Raw genomic sequence first — 23730 nt, 5'->3', positions numbered from 1 at the left:
AACTAGTGAAATAATGTCACTGGAGATAATGGCAGTAAAACTTCATCAGCTGTGAAACAGCCAAGTTCTGTTAAGCTCAGTGTTTCTTCTGTTATTTGTCCTGTGCACTCACTTTAACTCATGTGGTTGAGAAACACCTGGGAGAAAAGCTTCCTCTGTTAAAGATTAATCAGCACTGAGCTTTCGGTCAGCAAGTGAGACCTGAAGGACCTGAGTCCTCCAGCACAAAATGAAGAAGATCAATCTGACAAGTCCTGAGATGTGTTGTGGGAGGAGAGGGGATACTGCATAGAAGAGAAAGAAAAGGCAACTAAAATAAAATCCATGTATTCAAAGAGGTCAGAATGGCATTTTCCCCTACACTTCCTTTCAGCGAAGTTTCCAGTTTGTTTGGGTAGAATACTTCTAGGTGTGTGACCAATTTTTTCCATTTGATTGAAATAAATAAAGCTGGATATATGGAAGTTTCTGAGAGGAGACAAACATGCTGCTTCACAGAGGGTAGCATGTCTGTGGCTTTTGTTAACAGCTAAAGCACAGTGAAAGCTCCAGCTTCTGCACGGCCACGCTGCCTTCCTCCCCAGCCACAGCAAAGCTGACAGTGGTGCTTGAGGGTGGCCCATACCTGTGGATAGCCCAGCCCGTTCTTCTCATCATGCTGATAGCTCCAGCACCTCACTCCGACACAGATCCCGTTTCCTGCTGGGCAAAGCCAAACCTGAGTTGCCCTTCCAAAGTGTGAGGTTTAATTACCAGTGACTGCCTCCCAGAAGCTGCCAGAAAGCCCTCAAGCTGATTATTGGTTAGTCTCTAAGCACCGGCAAGGGTACGGCACCTGCCTGGGGGATTTTGGCTTTACCCAGAGATGCTCTGAAGGCTGGAGTCCCCAGAGTACAAGCATGCCTGGGGTCCAGGTGACACAGCGACAATGGTGTTTCCAGGGGGCCCCTGAGCATCCAGGAGGCCACGTACCACTGGTGTCCATGGTGGGATTTGGAAGCAGACTGATCACAGCAGAGCCTCAGGTCTCCCCTTGCCCCATCTTCCTGGCTATCTCCCCTGCCACAGGGGTATCTGAGTGAAACTGGGTGCCCAGTATCCCTGTGATGTGCACCTCCTGGTCAGCACACCAACGAGGGGCACGAGGCCCCGGGAACCAGAAGTGAGAGCTATCCTGGGCACTGGCCAAGGATTTCTGCATGGAGAAGGACTTCCAGCAGGGCCTGTGTAACACCAGGGTTATGGCACCTACCCACTGCAGGGAGCTCTCTTAGGTCTTGTCTATGCATAAGCAACCAGTGCTGCCCGTCAAAATCAAAACCAGAGCAGCCCACTTTACAAGCATGATTATTCCAGTTTAAAGACCATTTGGGTGGTAGGTGGTCACACTGGTAGTCACGTTGATGAAAGTGTGCCTGTGTCTGCAGGTTGTTTTGATAAATGTAGTTAAAAACTCTGAGCATCTTTCTACCAGTGAAATTGCTCTCACAAGGGACTGTGATGATTTAGCTCTACTGCTTCTAATCCACCCAAAGCAGTGTGAAAAGTAATGCTGTGTTCAACTCTAGCTCAAACTCGATCCTGATGGACTTAATATAAATTCAAATTATCATGAATGGAACATAAATAGAAGTGTTGCCACATACTTTGGAAGATTTAACTGAAATCACATAACCTAACTTTAAAGTAAATGCGCCCTTAGGTCTAGTTACATCGTTGGTATAGCTCTGCCAGGAGACTGTAAGATTTTTTCCCTCTTTATTAACAGGCTTATGCTGATAAAAACTGAGGTAGATGCTTTAAATCAGCGTAAGTACAGTTATACTGGTAGAGCTTATGCCACTTCCCAGTACAACTGTATGGCAATGCTCTCCTACAAGGAGAAGCAGCCTTATTGTGTGGTTGTGCTTTCCTCAAAATCACAGGGTTGTAAGGAAAAATGTGGTAGATGTGGAGGAAAAAGAGGACAGAACTGGGTATGAGATGCAAGTCAGGGCAAGTTAACAACAGAGGCAGTGTAACCACTGCCCACCGCAGCTGCTACATCATGATAAGTACGTGGGCCCTGGGGACAAGAGGAGGAGGAAGAGCAAAGGCCTGGCTCCTCTGTGAAGTGCCACACAGGTACAGTCTCATTTATCACCATGTAGGAAGGGATGGTGCCTGCACTGTGAGGGAAAACGTCTCCAGCCTGCAGCCTTGCTGCTGCTCGCCCATGTGATGTACACAGCCAAAATGAGCCCTTGTTTGCAGCAATTGTATTTCACTCCCCAGGGGATTTGCTTCTATCGATGGAATCGGACGCAGTGGGAAATTGCTTTGCCATCGTTCGATGTGCCGTACGTCAGCCCATCCGAGGGACTTTGGCCAGAACAACTAGAAGGTGTTGCTGACACCTCTGCCCCATGGTCAGTAAAACACGCTTCCCTTCCTTCCAGAAAGGGAAGAAATTTGAAAAGCGTTACCAAGATTACAAATTACCTCGACTTATAGTTGAGGTCCAGATGCTCACAAACTTGAAATGCTGGCAGCAACGCAATTACTCACCGGTGTCTGTCTCAACATGGACATCAGTGGTGCGATTAAGACACAAAAAATACCAAAGTATAATTCTCCCCCAGATGTCCCGACACACATGCACCCACGTGGAGATGTGCAACACCTCAGATCTCTAACTTTCTGAAAGGGACCAGCCCCCTTCCACCCTTCTCCTCTTCACATGAAGCCTCACAGGGGCCCAACATCCAAACAGTGAAGGTTTTGCTGATGCCTTCCCTGACCACAGGCTGTGACAGCTTCTTGGAGAGACCCCTCCCCAGAAGTAACTGCACAGGTCAGCACCCCCCTGCCCTAATAAAGCCCAACACCATCTGCCTGGAGACCAGGGAAGTAGAAAAGGGGGACTGAACTTGGCCACCCCCAAATGCAAGGGAAATGCCACCTCTGTCTTGAACTGCAAAAGAGATTGGGGTGCGGAGTCATATTGAAAATTACATTATGTAAAGTTTTAGGCACCAAATAGCTTTTAAAAGCTGAATCTCTTAACTGCTGGCTAGGGCAGGTAACTCATTTAGAAAAAAAAAAAAAAAAAAAGAAAAAAAAAGGAAATTAATTCCTAGCATTTTCCCAACTTGTCACTGTAAAATCAATATGTTCTTAAAACATTCAAATATCCTCCACCCACAGGCTCTGAAAAAAACTACCTGTGCCTGACTGCACCACTCACCCACGTGGAGACACACACTCCCACACTTGGGCTCCTGGACAAGAAGGTTTATAGGACAAGACAACTGGAGGCTGCCCCTGGGCTCCACTTTTACTTGGCCCATAGCTTAGGCTTTAGCTAAGCAGCAGGTGTAAAGCTGAGCCCTACAAAAACAACCAGGACCAGGAGAGCCTGGTGTTGGTGACGGGACAGACCCCCATGGGACAGGACTGCATGGGACATGGGCGAGAGGCCTCCACCGCCGTCTCCCCATTACATGACTGACATACACATCACACTGGTGCTGATGGGAGCCACAGTTCCCCGGCCTGCCTGGGGAATTCATACCTCATCCAAAAGCTTGGCACAGAAAACTAACACTGCCTGGACACCTTTAGCTCAAAATTACGAAATTAAGCCCCGGCACTTGGGCCAGTTCCCATTGCCAGGCTGCCACCCACCAGCCTGAAGAGGCTAACCCAGGGTTTCTGATTTACACTGCTGTGCCTTGCCACTGGTGGGATTTCTCTTCAGCAGCTCCTGGGCCCACTGGTGTGCTGCTTGCAGCACCCCAGCAAAAATCCCTTTGTTCCCAGAGACCCTGCTCAAGAAACACTGGGCTCCAGCTCTCAGTTCATCCCCACTTCAAAGCTAGTGTGTGGGGAGGGAGGTTTGTGTCGCACGATGCAGCGATGGTCCTTCTCCAGGATATGGGAAAGTGACACACTGTTTTTTTCAGTTTGGGGATGGGTTTATTCCTCCATGAGAAAAAGAAGCTCATTTCACCTCCTGTTGAAATAAGAGGTCAAGAAAGGTACCAGCCTGTGATCACTCACCCTTCTCCAGAGACCACTATCAACACTATGGCACAACAAAAACCTCACACTCAATAAAGTGTATTTTGGATAAGTCTAGTGTCCACTGGCAAATAACAAACGATTTTAAGCATGCCTCCAGTCCAGAGAAGCCATCCTAGACAGATAGCGGGGCGAAGCTCCTCATCCTGGCTGTAACCCAGACTGGGCAGGAAACTATTCTACATCTGGTGAAAAAGGGAGAAAAAAATCAAGAGACCATTTCACAGAATGGTCTTGGCGTGTGACCAAAAGCAAGACAGGACAGAGTTGCCCACGACTGGCGTTGCACAGCCATTGAAAGCATTTCTCCCTGGGAATCCCTTTCTTTTCCACATAGCTTTCCAAGCATAGGCTTGACAAACCAGAACAGACAGCTCCAAAAATACATGTCCTCCTTTGCAGATACAGTCATGGGTCACGGATTCAAAACAGAGCAAGGATCGTGCTTCAAGAGCAGTCAAGGGGGCAGAGCTTATTGTGGGTTTCAAAACAAAACAAAGCAAACCAAAACTCCTCACTGCCCCCCACCCCACCCCCCCCCCAAGCACTGTTAGACATGTTTCTTCTCTTCCCTTGACCCCAGCAAGATATTTAGGAATAGTCTTTGACTTTGATGTCCCAGCCCTTCCCTGCAGCTCCACAGGGAGAACTGGATGGCAGAATGTACACATTTCCCCATCTCCTTATCCCCTCACAACATGGATTTTAATTCTTACTTTTTGAAAGCTTATATTATTTTATTTTCTCCTCTGATGAACATTACTCCCCTCTTACCCTGTTAAACCTGACTTAGCTAATTAGTAAGAGGTTACTATACATTAGCACATGAAACCTAATAAAGCAAAGAACAGCAAGACAACCTAATGTTTCCTGGCCCTTGGCTGTGCACTGAAATCGCTTGACTACTGTCTCTTATTTCTACCTGGGCAAGGCACATTTCCCTTCAAGACCAGGAAAGCACCTCATCAAACCCCTCCTGCCACACATCAGGGAAACAAAGCTCAGGAAATACCCCAGATACAAGCACAAACCGTGCAGCTACTGAATAGCACCCGCAAATCACACAACACAAACATTACCCAATGTCCCTGGCATCTGAAAAAAACAGTTTCCATGGCTCTTCTGAGGGTTTACACAAACCAAAACACCCTGTTTCCTCCAGATCAGTGCCTACTGCTCTTTGTCCTCTACTGGCCCTTGGCAAGGTACAATACATGCACATGATCAAGGGAAAATCAAAAGGATTGCTGAGGACAGAGCTGTGGCTCCAATCCTCGGTAGCTAACCCCTGCAGTAGGGCTATCATGGGCATAGCTTCTCTCCAAACAAAACAGTAAGATGAGGGCTGGAGGAAGGGCACAGCTGCATCTCCAGCTCATTGGGAACTACAGTAGATCACTGTCCTTTGCCTGATGGCTGTGATGGTCACCCGGGGCAGGGGAAGGTTTGAGAGCTGAGCTCCAACCAAGATGAAATGCCTCTGTAATTCTCCTCCCCCAAAAAACTGTGTTGAGTGTTGGAGTCATGAAAATTGAAGATATCCTGATGATGCGAAGAAATAAATATTACTTCATGTTGGAAAAAGGTAGAAATGGAAGAATTTCTAAGAGTCCTCCAGAGCCTGGATGCACCTCCAGGGCCAGAATGGAAAGAGGTCCCTGTCCAGCCGCAGCCCTGGGGCCGTGTCGAGGACACCACAGTGTCTCTACCCGACCAGGCAGCAGTCCAGCCAGACCAGGAATCCCCTTCATTCACAGGAGGATCTAAGGGAAGAGGCTCAACAATGACACATTTCTCTTTGGGAAAAATAAACTTGCCAGAAGGACCTGAGAAGGGACTTGCTTGGTGCACACAGGGGTGGACACAACCTCTCTGTCTGGGCAGGGTGGATAAGCGGTGTGGGTAGTGTGCCAGGAAAGTAACTCCTAACAACTTGTTTGGTTTGTTTGCCATCTGCTTCATCTTTCTTTCTTCAAATTTTGTCCAGTACGAGTTTTCAACTATGATTTCCTTCTCCATTTTTTTCCTTTTTCCACTGTTGAAGGAAGAAGGGAGGGAAGGCTGAAAAGGAGGAGACAGAAAAATGGGAAGAAACAGAGAATGAGGAAAGGAGAAGGAAAATACAAGAATACAAGACCTTTTACCTTGATTTCTTTTTAACAATTTTCCTGGGTTTTCTTTCTGTAGAGCGGGATGAAAATGGTCTTTTAATTAAAAAAATTTTAAAAATATTTTAAAAAGTCTAAAAGTAGTAGTTAGGTGCTTGACAGATGTCTGGCTTTTCTTCTATATGCAGTGTTTTTCCTGTGTCCAGGAGGAGCAACACAGCATGGCTACCTTGTAACTTCCCTTGGACTTGTTTCAAACGCATCATGTCTTGGCCTGCTATCAACAAGTACAGGGGTGAAAAAAAAAATATCTCCCTCCTTTCCTTATCATCCCTTCGATAGTGTATTTACATGCTGGTGGTGCACAGGAGGGGAGCAGTTTCCCATCAGACTCAGAGGTCTCCAGAAGGGCCCACTCCCAGGGCCTGATGGAGACCTGTCAGATCTGTCATGACTGAGATGTTTGTATCAGTTTAGCAAACCATTACTTGCTTGGCCTCTAACTATGCCTGCATGCTGGGGGTCTCGTAGCAAAAGACAGCCATTGGTGGCATTTCCCCCTGTTCCCCCACCTGGGTGTACCTGGGTTGCTGAGCTTTCCCTTAAACTTCCTGAGACTGAAAACCCCATCCAAAGCACCTGGATTAATATCCTGATCCTGGAAATTTTGTAATTGCTTTCAACGGGGACAGCAATACCTCCTCTGACTTTATTAAAATATGCTGCTTCCTGGCAGAGTTAGGATGCTACTATCAGATTATACATAAGCAACAGAAGAACCAGTTCATGCAGTATTTATTTTCAATAACACAGCCTCCTATTTGTGTGCAAAACTGAAAAGTGACTTGTTTCTATCTAGGATTTTTGCAGTGTTATCAGACTACCTCAGAAAAAGGAGTGAACACATCCCCACGACTTCTCTGGCAGTTCGACACTACCTTACATCTTAAAGGCATGGCAGCAGGAGCAAAGGGGTTAAATATCCTACCAAGGGTCATACAAGAAACCTGTGCTGATGCCTAAGACTGACGCTGGATGGCAAGCCTCGGCCCTTTCGCTTTCCTTTCTGTTACTTGAAGAAGAGAAGGCAGGTTTCCTTCTCAAATCCAGATACCACCATTTTGACCACGGGTACTATCGAGGCAGCTGCAGCCCATACCCAAAATGAAACCCCCCATGCACGGCCCCGTGGCAGCTCCAAGCAGGGGAAGGCAGGCACCCAGTGAGCACCCAGCGGGCACCCAGTGAGCACCCAGTGAGCACCCAGCGGGCACCCAGCGAGCACCCAGCGAGCACCCAGTGAGCACCCAGCGAGCACCCAGTGAGCACCCAGCGGGCACCCAGCGAGCACCCAGTGAGCACCCAGCAGGCACCCAGTGAGCACCCAGCGGGCACCCAGCGAGCACCCAGTGAGCACCCAGCAGGCACCCAGTGAGCACCCAGCGGGCACCCAGCGGGCACCCAGCAGGCACCCAGCGGGCACCCAGCGGGCACCCAGCGGGCACCCAGCAGGCACCCAGTGAGCACCCAGTGAGCACCCAGCAGGCACCCAGCAGGCACTCAGTGAGCACCCAGCAGGCACCCAGTGAGCACCCAGCAGGCACCCAGCACCCCTCCAAGGCCGGTGGCTCCTCCAGCTGCTCGGGCTGTGCCACCCTGTCACTGCTGCTCCTTGGTGGCACCCACTGGCATCTGCTCCAGCCACATGTGGAGACCTCTCTGCAGGGAGCTGCTCCCCCTCACCAAATCGTGAGCAACGCCGCTGGGAGGGAGAGGGAAAAACACCAAGATACTTACCATGAGGCCTCTGGATGTTAAGTTCTTCGCATGACTATTGCTGCGATGCGACATTTAGCTCTTTCGAAAGTAAAAATAAAATAAATGATGTCTTATGTGATGCTGCAGTCCTTTGCAGTGAACAAGAGTGAGGTTTGCCAGCTATCTCTGTCTTTAGCAGTAAATGATCTCCAGTCAAACAATAATGTCCCAGAGAGGTACAAATTTTGATATTTGGCTTTCAGTGTTCCTCTCACCGACAATTTTTAGTTTTTAAAGGAAAGGAAATTAAATGGGAAAAAGATTGCCCTATGCTAATTCACCAGTTAAACTCACAGGAAACTGCAAAAGATAAGGTTCCCATAGCAATTGGAATAGGTACCACATTATACAGATGAGGCCCGATTTTCCCGCTTATTTTCAGTGCTGGTGGTTTATCTCCACACAGCAAAGGGAAAAGCAATTACTTGGAACGAGGAACAAGGGAAAGGAGCCTGTGGCATCTCTGATTCTTTTTAATAGCCATTCTCTTGGCTTGGTTTGTTGCGCCACTATTGCAACACAGCCATGCACCGGCGCGTGTACCCTCGACCACAACAAAGCTCCGGAGGGGGATCCTACCACTGGCTTTTCCTGTGGTTTTAGCCGTGAAATTCTGATAGGCATTCAAGCAGGTTTTGGCTGGGAGTATTACAGCCCCGGCCTCCACAGGACAGAGCTGTCTGGCACTGCACCAAACACCGCATCCGAGCGCAATCCCTCTCAGCCATCGCCTCACATTCATGACTACCCAGGCAACAAGAGACCTTTAATATGACGCAGCCTGCTTCCAATGAACCCATCTTACCTATTAATTATTGCTTTATCTTGCCTGACCTTATGATTATGGCACCCGATTATTTCTTCCTTATCCCCTGAGCAGTCATCTGCAGCAAAGACAAGGAAGCATAATTCTTCTCCTACCTTCGCCCCAAAGCTACTCTGCAGCACAGAATCAGGCCCATCAACTCCTTCATTAATTCCTCTACAAAATGCCCCAACAGTGCAGTTAAATTTGTGGGCGTGCAGTCCCCAGGGTCTAATTTCTCCCTGCTGTGCTGCAGCTCAATTTTTATACCAACTGCTCTGGGACCTTTCCTGCACTCCATGAATTTTCTGAAAGAATTGTCAAATATTCAGCCGTTTCACTCTTGGATGCATTTGCACTGGGCCGTGTAGTTTTGACCAAGAGCGAGTCCCCTAGATAGCTATTCCTCACCCCCTTTCCAGCCCGAGACTGCCCTGAGATCCATCATCCATACCTATGATTGCATCGAGCGCCCTGTCGCTCTCTTCCCCTTTAGTGACAACTGAAGCCGTAACTACTAACGCTGCAGCCTCCTTTTATCATTGCCTATGATATGTCCCTGGCTCCCTCTCCCTCATTCGTACGTGACCTAGCAATGCACTTTCCTTTGTCATCCTCTAGCTTATGTACTTCTGAACTAACTTACTTATTCCCTGCGCTAAAACCCCATCGTTTTGTGCCTTTGCATCCCTAACTTTGCTCCTGCACACCTTTATTCTCTGCTCCCTCTCACCACTGTGGTTTCCTTTCCTCCTCCCAACATAACTGCTTTTTTTTTTTTTTTTTTTATCTTTTCTTCTTTTGTAAACACGTTGTTTTTCTCTTCCCCACCAGTATCAGTGCTGAAGGACGCTTCTGACCAAAGCATGTTGCTCTCTCCCCAGCTGCTGACAGGGAGAGCTGTCCCCAGAGTGTCAAAAGAAATGCTGTCCCCCGTGGGTGCAACCAGCTGGAGAGGGTGTCCCCGGTGCTTCTGTCTCAGACGTGAAGGAGCGAAGGGAAGAGCCCAGGAGAGAAAAGAAAGCACTTCGGGAAGGGGAGAGCGAATCAGTGCGGGGTATGGAGGAGACATCCCCGGTGCCTTAGAAGTGGGTTTCTCTCTCCGTGATGCTGAGCACCTCCTGGACCGGAGGGGACCATCCCTTGCGCTTCAGTTCGGACAGCCCCGCCACACGCTTCTTCGGCTGCGGCAGATCCTCCGCTGGGGAAATCAGCTGCGTTAGCCGCTGAGGAGGGGAAGCCTCTGTTAATTAAGCTGACAAATAAATCGATACCCAACAGTGATCCACAACCACTGCTGGGGGCAAAGGCACCTACACAGCTAATGCTCCCAGCCCCCTGCTCCTCTCCCGCCAAACAGCTGTGAAAGGGAGGGGAAGGAGAGCAGGCTTGCTTTAGCTGCTCTTGGTGGCAAATAGTCCACCTCTAGGCTCAAACCTGGGCCATGGACGGACAACCCGATGTACAAAGCTCCTCACAGACATGTTTCTTGGAGGAAGGATGCTAGGGATTAGCCCCACAGACATTTTTTTGTGGCCATGGAAAAAAAACCATAAAGCTCTTTTTTTTTTTTTTTCCCCCTGTGCCAAGTAGCTGTGCTTCCCGTTGACTTTGGTGGGAGCCTTCCAGATGCTCTGACCATCAGAAAGTGCTGGGCATCTCCTGCTGTGGTCCAAAACAAGGTGGCAGGTGATACGTACCTCAGTGGCACTTCCCTGGTGAAGCAGTCCCTCCGCAGACTGGTTCCTGCCCCCAAAACCATCCCAGCTCCCCTCCTCCAGCCACCCTGGTGCAACGGTGCAATGCTGCAGGCAGGGGTTGTGGGGCAGCTGCCTGCCCTTAGCTCCCCCCATTCTCTGCCACGCAGGGGTGCTGCAGGCTGTTCCACACGCACGTACACTAGTGTTGTGTCAGCTTTGGGAGTTTATTCTTAAAAAATGCAAAGAACTTGGAGCTCTTTGGGCAAAATGTACTGGCCTGCAGAGGCACCTGCTGTGAATTTCTGGTCTTTGTCATCCCATTTTTGAAGCCCCTCTGGTGCTACACAACTTCCTGAGCACCTGGTCTCCTCCCAAAACCAAGTAATACATGATGCCTAGCTCCGTGAGTCAGTATATCATTTTCCTGCTGAGAATCAACTTTCACAGTTACTAACTTCTATCACAAGCTGTTCAGGCCAGTGCACGCTCCTCCCTTGCAGAGTCCATCACAAGCAGAGCAGGCAATTCATCCATGACTCAGTGGATTAATTTGAGTCCTTCCACTCCTTGTGGAGTGTTCTAGAATCATGGATTTTGCTAATTTTTTCAAAACTATTTGCCCCATGATTTCTGAAGTTGGCCTTGGCCTGCAGCTGCTATGTGAGCAGTTCATTGCAAGTTTTCAGTCTTTGGGAGTTTGAGCAGTCTTAATCACACACATTAGGAAACAACATTTGTGTTTCTTGGTCAGTCAAGTATAACAAGAGGAATCAGGTTGTGGCAGTGACTGATCATAATTACCAATTACAAACTTGCTTTCAGTGAATGGTTTGCAATATTCAGTTGAAAGGCGCTGAACCTAGAAGCATCTGTGTCAATAAATTAATTCGCTACATTTCTGGGGTGTGACTGGAAAAAGAGAACCGGTATATTTTGAAAAAACCTGTTTTCGAAACAGGTGTGACTATTCCAGAAGGTATCATGTGGTTGGCTTTGATTCTCCCCTGAACTAACCCAGGATTAGCAGGTGATTCCTTCCCGCATGACTAACCAGACCTTGGAAGTTTCTTCACACTAATATAACTGAGAAGTCCCTGGAAATTACAACTAATATCATTTAAACCAGGGCAAATAGAAAAACCCTCCATCTGAAATTGGCCAAATCAATTCCTCGGATGTGCTGTAAAATAAGCATTAACACTACTCACAGCAGCATTTCATTCCAAGGTCTCAAAACACTTTGCAACAGGTGACAAATATTGCTGGTTTAGCAGGCGGGACATTTGGGCAATTACTTCACTGACAGCTCCATGTCCTCATTTAGACATATGAAACCCCTGAGCTGAGAGGAGTTGGAGACGCTGCCAGCCACTCCGTCAAACTCTGCAAACCAGCCATGGGAAGGGTGTTACTGCTAAACAGGATGGAGCACGGGAGAGGGCTGTAAGATCTGAACTTGGAGCAAATCACATCGCAGCACCTTGGCACAAGATTCACCTGGAGTTCCTCATACAGGGAGGTGTACAGCTCCCAGATCCCTCCCAACCTTGTAATCTCTTCATGGCCACCAACAGCAACCAGGAGGCCTAAGGGCCAAAGGCAGCTAAACAGGAACTGTTTCATAACATCGTACTTCTCCTCCACCTTCCTGCCTGCATGGTTTATCTCACTGTTTCACTGAAGACTTTCATTGCTACCGTTCCCATCTTGGCGTTGCACTGCATTAGCCAGCTCTGCCACAGCTCCTGTCACTCCCTATTAAGTCACATCTCCCAGCCAGTAAATAAGAGCCTCTGTGGGCACAGATTCACCTTCCCTGAGGCAACGGAGCCACCGAGGACATCCTGCACCCAGCCCATCCCTGGCTGTGTTGGCAGTTCAGGGTCCTCCTCCCTGTTACCCCCACAATGTGACTGTCACACCACAGCCAGATGGATGCTCCCATCCTCTGTTCTGCTGCTCCCCCCTCCCCAACCAGCCACAGATGAGCCTGCAACCAGTGAAGATGGGGAAGGACCAGAAGAGAAATTGTGCAGAAATTTATATTCACTGTACATCACTCAGATCTTCCTTCATGGGTCAGGTGGGGTGTCATATCCATGACAGCATCTTCCTAGACACAGCTCTTCCTAGGACAAGGTGTCTACAGTGAAAGGGGACAGGCTTGGGCATGGCACAGGGTAGACCTTTACAGATCTGGGAGCATGTCTTCTTTAATAACCATGGATAATTTCTTCAGAAAAAATAACATGATCCTGGACCCAGGAATAAAAGAGGAGCAGGAGCAAGGGACAAGAAGCAAGAGCAAAACAGATCCTGGTTTTGCACCTGGTTTTCACTGGCACCAGTCAGTGACAGAAGAGGAGACAAAGGTGGTGGCATGTCATCTTTAGTTACGTGACCAGTGGGACCACCTGAACCATAAACCAAACTAATCAGACTGTGGCCTCGGGTAGCCCACACTGAGAGGGTCCTTTGCCACGCAGTGGAGCCAGCGTTGGGGACACTCTGCATATGCCTACGTATTGCACCAAGCATGGTGGTGCAATGTCTCATGGAAGACTCTGGACATTTGATGATCACCCTGGGAGCTGTGCTGGGACTCTCCAAGCCCTCCAAATTGCCAACAAGAGCTACAGGGCATTCTGGGGAAGGACCACCCTCATCCTCTCTCACCTTCTCTACGGAGAAATATGCCACGTGTGTCTTCCCTGGGGCCCCTCCCATGAGCCATCCAGGGGAAGCAGCAGCAACTTGCCCAGTGACTACAATCCCAGTACCTGCTTCAGGGGTCCTTTGGTTTTCAGGAGGATGAAGATGGCGTAGAGAGGAATGCAGACCATGGAGGAGAGTGCCATCAGCCAGCCCACCACGTAGCCCCAGGGTGGGTACACGTAGGAATTGTTGTATTTCAAGGGCGTGTACTTGATCAGGGAAAACAGGAAGACAGCCTGAGGAGCAGAAAACACAGACATAGCCAAAGCAAAGGGTGCAGCCAAGCCAGGCAGCCTGGCCACCCTGCAAGCACCAGCTGGGTGGCAATGTATGTGCCTGAGCTAGCACGGACCTTGTTCGCTGCAGCGAGGCAGAGCTTGGTGGATGCTGGCTGCACAAAGAATTATCTCAGAGCCAGGGCCAGACTTCTCCACAGTGTAAAGCCTTCAGGCTTCCTAAGAGTTCACCCTGAGCAAAGTTGGCAGCAATTTTGAGGGTCCAGCAACATCAACACAGCAATATATTCATTTCAAAGCCAGGAATTGTTGCTGTTCCTGGAAGAAGCCCTCCAGAAGTACCACACGGGCACAGATTTACCACTCCTGGGGCTCTCTAGCCACAGAGCTCTCCAATGATTTGGGCTGGATCAGGCTTGCTTTGAAAATTTCCCTGATATTCAACTCCTGCTGGAGCCCAAGGACAAAGGGCTAGAAATCTTTTGTAAGTAGCTATAGATCCCATCCGTGTTCCCACTGAGGTCAAAGAAAACAACTCTCAACATCAGACGCAGGAGCAGAATTTAGCTCAGAAATCATGTAAAAGTCAGTGGAGCAAGACTGGACATAAAACAAGCAAGAACTTGCCTGACTTAGGGTGCATTTTCTTTAAATACAGTTGTCACAGAAGTTTTAAAAGAGATTTAATAACATAGAAAGCAAATGGCTGTGGAAGAATATTTCTGAACCACAGGAGGCCACAGGAACACAGGCTGAAGCAAATATTTCAGAACAGGGTAATTCTCACTGGTCTTCTATTCAAAAGTAATTTGACCAAACCTCTCCAGACCTTGAGGATACATTTCCCTTTGCCTTGACAGTAAACAAGTGGCTTTTCAGGCTCAATTAATTTTCCAGGCAAAAGACAAACCTTTATAAAGGAAATAGTTAGCTGCCTCAGCCATGGACAAGCTTCTGCTTCTCCATAGCAGTTTGAAAAAATTACAGCAACACCTTGAAGAGAAATCAACCTTTTCTCCTGAGAAGCAAGGGACCTACAGTAATATGCCACGTTGTCAAAATTGTACTTACCAAGCACAGACCTGGAGTGAACACCAGCCAGCATATCTTGATCAAGGGCCATGGCCGGAAACCAATCATGTCCTCAATGTTGTCGTAGAAGCGGTTGGCACCTTGGCCACCAGCCAGCACAGAGACAAAGTCAGAGGTCAGATTGTTGTTGTTGCCTTCAACCACTATTCATATCAGATCCCAACTTTCTTTATCCTCAGTGTTTGCTCCTGGCAAAAAGATCCTAATAATACCTCAGCAGGTAACAGGCTTTCCTGGCATTAAAAATGCACCCATCTGTGGCTAAATACAGATGGAGGTTTTTTAACGTCAGTCATAAGTTACCAGAAAGCTTGACACAGAAAAAATACCCTATCCCTCAGACAGCAGCAGCTGTAAGTGAGATGATGCAGCCCATGGGCCACCAAGAGCTGGTAAGGACCGACACAAAGCAAGGAGGAGCATCTGGTTTAAGGGTAAGCAAGGGAAAGCTCTTGCAGGTTGAGCACATGGGATTGTGTGAGCCCAGAGTGCTAAAAGGAACAAAGAGAATGGGGGACAGCAAACAAAACCCTCTCTTTTTCACCACATCAGCACACCAGGGAAGTCATATCAAGAATCCCCACTGAGCTGGGCATTACCCCTGTCATCAAGAATGTGCTTTCCACATAATTTTTTCTTTTTTTGGCATAAACCCCAAAGACCTGGCAATCCAAACTCTTCTGCAAACCAAATCTTTCGCAGCAAGTACTGCTGTACTGTCCAAGGAGATCTGATCTGTGCCTGCCTGATCTCCTTCTTCTCCTCTCAGTTTCACTTACTAGATTATGTTGTTCACGGTATGAGGCACCCACATGAATCTCAGGGTGCACCAGAGTGGGATATACCTCTGAAGAGCATCTAAAAGTCCTGGCTCTGGCCAGACACTATCCATTGACTGCTCCCAAACCGAAGGATAAAGAGGAAATGTATGCAATGGGATATAGAGGAGATGGCGTAATGCAGATGGACTTCAGCAGACCTCGTAGTAAGCTCTAAGATGTGTTCAAAGAACAAAAGCCTAATGTTGGCCAAAAAGAGATGTAAAATGAAGAAGAAGCAAAAAGTCATTCAGTAGATGCACTAACTTATTCTTAACTAGAGCTAGACAGAGGTACTCTATTAGACTGCCTCAGGTAAAATAGAGTAACAATATTAGGCAACAAATGGAGCTAGACTGTCTATAGAAAGGGTTACCAGTTGAGCACCTCTGCGATGAAATAATACCGTATTTGTCTTATTGAAGGTTAATGACAGTGCTTAGCTGATACAGAAGGGCTCTGCCTTTAGGGGTGTTCAACGCATTGTGGACTCAAGGTCGTGACACAGGTACCACTTGAAGCATGATGAGACCTTGCTTCTTTGCATCTTAACACCAGAAAGCTGGACTGGGCAAAATATATGCTTAGTGGACTGGCCACACTTCTGAGTGTTAGGGGTTTGATGAATTTTCTTTTGGTTTGTGTATTTTATGTCTTTTAGAATTAAATTGCTGTATTATGTTTCCTTTAAATATATGAATTTTACAAAAGCATACTAAATGTGATTTTCTTTTTTGTAATTCTTTGCATTATTTTCTATATCCCATGACTAACGTTTGCAGAAAAGCTCTTTTAAACCCAGCTTTTTGAAGTATTTAGGCTGAGGAGGGCAGGTTCTTTGAACACCTCATGGTTCCCATCTTGAGTTGGCAAGTTAACAAGTAGCCTCAAGCAAAGACAAGAAGCTGTGGCATATCAAGGGACATGCAGCCTTGTGTGGGAGCCCAGCCTACACCAGAGAACACAACCCTAAAAATTCCAAGCTGTAAATATCATGAGGCTTCAGATAGCATTTCCAAAAATATAGTGGGGATGAAAGGGAGATGGCATAAAAAATGTATTTTGCCAAAAAGCCAAAATTTTCCACAGGGTGAAGAAAAAAGGAGATATATAAATCATGTGATTTGCAGTTTAGAATATGAGCATAGCACCATCTCTTATACCATACAGTGTTTCCACAGAAACACACTGTGATGTCAGACACATGACAGATAAATTAATTCATAATACAGTTTTGAGGAAGCCAAAGTTTCACTGCAAATTTGGGTCTAGGATCTAGTGGACTAGTCATAGCAATTAAAGAAATACCAAACAAGAAAGACACAACAGACATCCATCCTTCGCTAAGAAAACAACCCAAAACTTATGTTGTTAGTTATGTTGTGCCTCCATCTGTCCATATCCCTATTCTCTGTAGTACAGCCATCAGGTCCTGCATTTCCACAGCCACTGTGGCAGTCAGCAAGTGATGTGATGAAACACAATGAGGACTGACATGAATGTCCTCAGAGAGTATATGAACAGGAGGTTTTATATGTTCTATGTTTCACAGGCAGATGAAAAAGTAATCAAGCTTAAAAAGCCATCAGTTCAATCACTCCGCATTGGATTTTTGAGCAAATTAAAAGCTGGAGGACGTGTGCAGTCCCCCTTCCTTCCCAGCACATTAGAAAGATTAGATAAAGCTTCTGCAGAGAAAACCATAAAGATTTCCCCAAAGAGATTTTGGTTGGAATGAACAAAGATGTTTGCTGCTATCCCCAGTATCCCAAAACAAGGAAAAATGGTATGCAGACACAGGGCAGTTGTCCATGCATGATGGTATCACTTCTCTTGTGCTGACCAATCCCATATACCTTCAAAGCTATTACATGCTTTTCAGACAAATCATTTACTTTTGCTACATAAATTCATGTGAATAAATATCACATGAACCCAACTAGGGATTTTCTTACAGCTTTATGTATTGTCCTTATAGAGCCCTTCTTATTTTATGTAGTTTATAACAACTGCAAGTAGTACCCAAACCAAAAGGGACAAAGATTTTATTTTATTTTATTTTATTTTTACAATATCCAGAAACAATGAGTTTCACGGATCTGCTAGTTTGGAATCTATGAAAGAGCCCTCCCTTTTAAATCTTTTCCCTTCTCCCAGGCTGCATTTATTTGCATTCATCTAAATCAAATTTCACCCACGGGATCTCGACAGGTGATGACCCCAGCTCTGTGCCGTACTGCTAAGCTTGTATCTGCTCCCTCTCTGTCTCAAACCCGCAGCACCAACACCTGTGCAGAACGCCAGCAGCAGAGGCGTTGTGGCACTGCAACAACTGCACACCCTGTGGGTACCAGGTGCACAGAGGAGGACCCTTAGGCTCTGTAAATAAGTGTGTAAGATTTCCTGTAGCCAATTCACCCGAGAGGATAAAGGACGCACAGCCAGAGCAAGCCCGACGGGCAGGGTCCAGGCAGAAGGAGGCTGCTGCTTCTGGTAGCCACGCTGCACGTGAGCAACAGATCGAGAGAAAGATTTATTCCAGCACAACACGGGTTCACCCTAGGGCCACCCACATGTACCCGCTGGCATCAGTTTGCTTTAGCTTTGTAAACAGTTCTAATGGTTTCAGCCCTGTCTCTCCTGCGGTGATGGAGGCACTCGCTTTCTCCTGGAACAGCTAATCCTAATGTGCATGCTGTGACTGCCTGGAAAAATATCCTCCCTTCAGCATGTTTTGGTGGCATCATGGTGTGAATTCCAGTGCTCAAACCCCATGCCTGCTTGTATGAGGGCTGCCTGTACCAAAGTAGAAGGGAGAGAGGAGAAAGGGGAAAAAGAAAAACAAACAAAAAAAATCCTCCAGCACTCCCCTCTAGGGAACACGCTCAGCAGGTCTGATGCTGCGCGATCCTTTCACAGGCAGAGAGCAGTACGTGAGGAAATCCTCAGATCTTTGCGAGAGCAGCTGCCTGGCAGCAGAGGGAAGCTGCCAAGTGGTGGGTGGTTGGCGTATGTGCGGGGAGAGGGGAAACTCAGAACGCATATTTGTGTTAGCGAAAGTGCTGTAATTCTTCACAGTGTAAGCAAGAGGCTCAGCCCTGCCAATTCCGAGACTGGGGAAAAAAATCAAAAACGCATTAATTGGCATCAGCCATTTTTTTTTTTTTTTTTTTCCACTAAGGTGCCTCACCTTGGCCCTCTGACTACATTTTGGACCAGAATCAGCCTAATAGATACAAAACAGAACGTCAAGAGTGTAAAATCCCACTGTGTGGAGTGGGACAACTGAACCCATGGTGGTGAGGGAAAGGGCCATTTCTCAGTCCCCAGCGGCTCCATCCCCTTTCCAAGCTGCTGGGGCAGCACCAATTCTGCTGCTGCTCACTGTCTGCCATTGCTCCCCTCCACAGGCTGTCGGAAAAGATGACTGTAAAAATGGCAGGGGGGGGTTCTATACATTAAAGCATAATTCAGTTTAGTGTAACTGAGCATGGTGATGATAAAGCCCTGTCACAGATGGATGGGAATCTCCATCCCCCTGTAAATCCCACAGGAACTGGGTAGAAGGCGACTCTACATTTACATCTGGCCAGGGTCTAGTGTTGCAAGATCTCAGGTGAGATTTCCATGTAGGATATCTCTCTAGAATAAATCTCTCTTACAGTTCTGCTTCTCTTGCGTTCCCTGGAGGTCAAGCCCAAGCAGCTGGACCTGCTACCATTTCAGTAAGAGAGAAATCCATCCAGAAAACAATTACAGCATACACAAAGCATTTGGAGAAACTGGTAACTCCTTCATCAGCAACTGCATTACAGCCAATACAACCTCTATAAAACTGTAAGCACTGAAGAGAGCACACAGGGACTGACTGTTCACTGCCTCTTCTAAAGTAAGGGAAAGGTGGCACCAAATGACATTAGCAAGTGGCAGATTCAAAACAAGGAAGAGAGTGACTCCTCATACAACACCTGATCAAGCCATGGAGATCCTTGCTCCAGTATTTTGTGGATGATAAATGCTTACCCTGAGTCAACTGGAAAAATTAACAGAAGAGAAATAAATAGATTTTACTTCTTGTTCTGGAAATCCCTGGCCAACAAGCTGAGTACTGAATCTGGTTCTGGGACCCTCAGCACAAGAAAGACATGGATCTGTTAGAGTGGGTCCAGAGAAGGTCCATGGAAATGATCAGAGGGCTGGAACACCTCTCCTGTGAAGAAAGGCTGAGAGAGTTGGGGTTGTTCAGCCTGAAGAAGGTTCCAGGGAGACCTTGCTGTGACTTTTCAATATATAAAGAGGGCTTGTAAGAAAGACAGAGAGACTTTTTATTAGGGCTTGTAGTGACAGGACAAGGGCTAACAGTTTTAAACTGAAAGAGTGTAGATTTGGATTGGATATAAGGAAGGAATTTTTTCCTATGAGGGTGCTGAGACACTGGAACAGGTTGTCCAGGGAAGTTGGGGATGCCTCATCATTGCAAGTGTTCAAGGCAAGGTTGGATGGGGTTTTGAGCAACCTGATGTAGTGAGAGACATTCCTGCCATTGGCAGGGGGTCTGGACTAGATGACCTTTAAAGGTCCTTTCCAACCCAAACCATTCTATGGTTCTATAATAACTTGTTAGAAGCTGGAAAAAATATTCACAGAAAGTATCATTGCTAACTTTTCTGCTATTATACTCCTTCTTGGCCATTGAAAGAGACACAACAGGGTGCTGGTGCCTGCAACCTTTTCCTTAGGTTGGGATGGCTACAGTGTTTGGTGTAGCTAGGAGCCAGCACATGCATGATTGTGGGATGTCGAGGTCTAAGCTGGTTTCTACTATAGCTTTTCATGATCCTTACAAGTACTGAGCTCCTGCAGCTCCATGAAGCTAAGAAGAGAGAGCGGCTGCTCTATATCACATGCAGCTAGACTCTTTGCCCAAAAACTACCAGACTTGATGCAATCTTCAGGGAGATGAACTGCAGCCTGTGTGCTCAGGTACCATTCAGCAGGGAACAGGTCTCCTGTAGGATATCACAGGATACTCTTCTTACTGCACAGACTAACAAGCAACTGGTTTCCTTCTGAGTTCATGGAGCTCAGTTTAAGCCTGCGCCTGAGTAGTTTAGTTACAGACTTCACTGAGAGCCAAAGCAGCCCCTCCCTTTTCTTCCAGGAATGCCAACACAGCCCTGCCAACAGGAAACATATCCTCACAGAAGTAACGCACAGCAAGGCTGAATCCCAGCATTTTGTGTCAAATTAACTGACAGGACTGAACTAAAGGCACAAGGCAAGCAGACAGTAACAGACCAAAGAACAGCATTCACTCCTCTATAGCTGATTTTCTAATCCAAAGGGCAGATGGGAAGAGCAGAAAGGTAGTTCAACATCAGGAACCTTCAGAGAGGAAAAAAACATTCCTACTCTAAATGTGGAGCAACTAAGAAATGTTGTGAGGAAACACAGTGAAAACCAGACAAGAAAGAGAGTAATTACAGCATTTCTTTGCCCTCTAAGGATCTTTCCTATCCACTCCCACTTCTCAACCCCCTATCTTTGCCTTGAGAAAGAGCAACACAGGTTTTTGTTTCCCACTTACCATACACCCATCCTACACAGATGACTTCAAAAATGGCCAGGAAGAGCAGGCATGTGCCGCTGGCAGCATAGTAGTCAAAGAGCTGGAAGATGTACATCCCACCCTGTTGAAGAGGTAGAGAAGAGAGAGTTATGGCAGGACTATTACATGTGAGGGAAAAATGACTGAGGCAAACAGAAGAATAGCAGCAGAAACATTGCACCTAGAGCAGGTGGAAGAAGAAGAGCCTTCTCTTGGGGGCTGCCCCGACTCTGTCCCAAAAAGGCAGTCAGGCCTGGTGGCAGGATAGCATTTCATACTCATTTTACAATACTGCTGGGCTAGGCTGGTTTCTATGTCCATAGGAGCAGGATCCAGTTTGTTTGCTTAATCTAAATTAGTTAGCAAGTTTCCAGCATCATTTCAAAATACCATGTAGCAGTGCAGAACTTTGCACCCAAGAAACTGGGATGCTAAGGATCAGGAAACCCAGATACCTCATTTTAGCTGCATCCATTTTTACATATTGCTCAAGGTCCAAGCCCTGGAACAGCAGAGGCACGTGGCTTCCCTGCTGCCTCTGCATTTGACCTGAGCCCTTCATAGCTGCCATCGGCTACCTCTACAGGTCAGTGGATGACACTTCTCTCATACTTTCACGTGTTTTCTCAAAGAGAAAGCCCTTCCAACGCAAGTCAAGCAGATGTTTCCAAACAGTGCTGAAGGACTCTAGACACTCTCAGAGTAGCAGAGCAGCTAACATATCATCCCACCACGTATGAGGTGACATCCTGCAATGATGGGAGTAGATGCCTCCATGCAAGGGGGCATGCCAAAGCCTCGGGAACCCTTAACGCAGTTTCACTCAAAGCTCTCTCGATCACAATTGGAGCTGCCTTCAGCAAACCCTCATCCAGGATCCTGTTGGAGGATCATTCAGCAGCGCCTATGAGGTTTAGCAGGAATTAGCTGTCAGTATACAGGAAACGGGGGCAACACAGAGGAGAGCTGTGACCCCCCCACCCACGCGTGCGGTATGCACGCTCAGCGCAGCACAGCACACCACCGTGCAGGAGGAGGTGCTTGGCTGTTAGCTGCAGAGCACGGCAAACACCGTGTGCGTAGCATCACACCAACACCGCTCTGCTCCCTCTGGTCCCGGGGATCACAGGCTTCCCACCGGCTCAGGTGGGGTTATGGTGCAGCCATTACCCCCAGCCTCCCCTCCTGCTGCTCTGCTTCTTGTGGAAAGCAGCCAGCACACGATCACTGCCCTTACAAGAGCTTCTGCTTGTGTGACTCAGCTTGGTTTAGCCACCAGACCTAATATTTGAACAAATCTGTGTGTCAGGCAGCCTCTCTGGGCTGTGAGACCATCTCTCTGGAAGGCTCAGTTAGGCAGTGAGCACACTAGCATCACACAGGGTAAAAGCAGCACCAGCTGTGAGAGACACCAGCTAATGCATTAGAAATGAAGGATAATTAACAGCATCAAAGACGAGCTTGCTGTCTGTATCCACTCCTCCAGAGCAGTCTAGCAGGGTTTCTGGTGCTCGGCTGTATAATCCAGCTACTCCTTTCTTACCTCAGTGACCAGCAATAATCCCAGCAGGTAGCACATGACTGCAATGGCCAGGATCAGCAGCTCCCGACGCCCCTTCTTCCGAAACACTCCCGGGAACATGTCAATAAGAGAAGTCACCATGCTTTCCACACAGACAAACTGCAGAAGAAGACAGGTCAGGAAAACCAGTGTCTCCCCTTCCCCAAGCACACACTCCCTCTCATTGTTCTTTTTTCCTCCAGCCACCTAAATTCTTAATTTTCTGTTTTCTCTTTTTGTCTGTCTTGCTTGCACCATGGGCCAGATGCAGTTGCTAGGGTCCCAAACACAGCTCACTATATCAGTGATGTCTCCTCTGGAGCTGCAAACCAAAAGGGTTAAAAATACAGCCCCATGCTGGGGGCATGAACTGTGAGATGTACAAGCTGCAGAGCAGGAATGACCAAAAGATTTGGAGGCAAGGGACAGACTGTGCTCCTCAAGCAGGGCGAGGAAGCACCTGAGGTGGTACAAGGAACCCTTGTGACAGAGGGAAGCTCCTCCTGCCACCGTGAAGCTAAGGGGAGACAGACAACTGTGGGGGCACAGCTCAGCCTTAACATCAAGCACACCCTGCATACAGCAGGACTGGATGCAAAATATGCCACAGCTGCCTAGGACAACCCAGTAAAGAAGGTGGTGAGGTGACTTGGTGGCTCTTGGGGCTGACAGTGGGGCTGTGTGGCTCTCGGTCCCACAGCACACATCACCCATGGAATACTTAAAAGAACATCAGCCACTGCTAGGACAGCCCAGCCATCACGAAGCAGAGCCATAAGTGAGATGAGGCAGGAGGGGACCTCGACGCAGAGAAACTGAAGAAAGAGACCTCATTCTTCAGGCGCAGGGGCTGAGGTGCTGTGAAGTGGAGCCTGATCAGAGCACCCTGCCTGGCAGACGTGCCAGGACATCCCCTGCTCCTCTCGTGCCAGCGCGCCAGGGCTGCAATGCTGCACCCCACAGCATGTTCTGCTGGGTTTTGCTCCTGGCGTAACAGGGTTACGGGAGGGTAAGAGATGGGCACATCAGCAAGGAGAGCACACGGGGATTGCTCTGGTGAGATGCAGCTGGCAGAAAACAGCTCCATTCCTCTTCCCCAACTGCCCTGCTCTGTGCAGGGCCACACGCCACAGTGTGCGTGGTTTCGGTGCCGGCACAGAGGTGCGAGGAGATGTAACTGGGACACCTTCATGCACACACAGGGAGA

General features: G+C 47.8%; 1 protein-coding gene across 1 annotated transcript in view; it reads right to left on the bottom strand.

Annotated features, from left to right (window-relative positions):
• Positions 1 to 8445: 8445 nt before the first annotated feature.
• SLC6A12 (solute carrier family 6 member 12) overlaps positions 8446 to 23730 on the bottom strand; it is a 41809-nt gene continuing 26524 nt past the window's right edge. The window contains exons 11-15 of the mRNA XM_032986266.2: positions 22506 to 22643; positions 20942 to 21044; positions 14516 to 14616; positions 13274 to 13444; positions 8446 to 10019 (exon numbers count right to left, since the gene is read on the bottom strand). Of these exons, the coding sequence (XP_032842157.2) occupies positions 9876 to 10019; positions 13274 to 13444; positions 14516 to 14616; positions 20942 to 21044; positions 22506 to 22643 (657 nt within the window). The 3' untranslated portion in view covers positions 8446 to 9875. The remainder of the gene's footprint in view (positions 10020 to 13273; positions 13445 to 14515; positions 14617 to 20941; positions 21045 to 22505; positions 22644 to 23730) is intronic.

The sequence above is a fragment of the Tyto alba genome, unplaced genomic scaffold, assembly GCF_018691265.1.
Source record: "Tyto alba isolate M040663 unplaced genomic scaffold, T.alba_DEE_v4.0 Super-Scaffold_21, whole genome shotgun sequence".
NCBI classification, from domain to species: domain Eukaryota; kingdom Metazoa; phylum Chordata; class Aves; order Strigiformes; family Tytonidae; genus Tyto; species Tyto alba.
The sequence above is the reverse complement of the archived record's forward strand: the minus strand, read 5'-3'. Positions and strand labels throughout refer to the sequence as shown.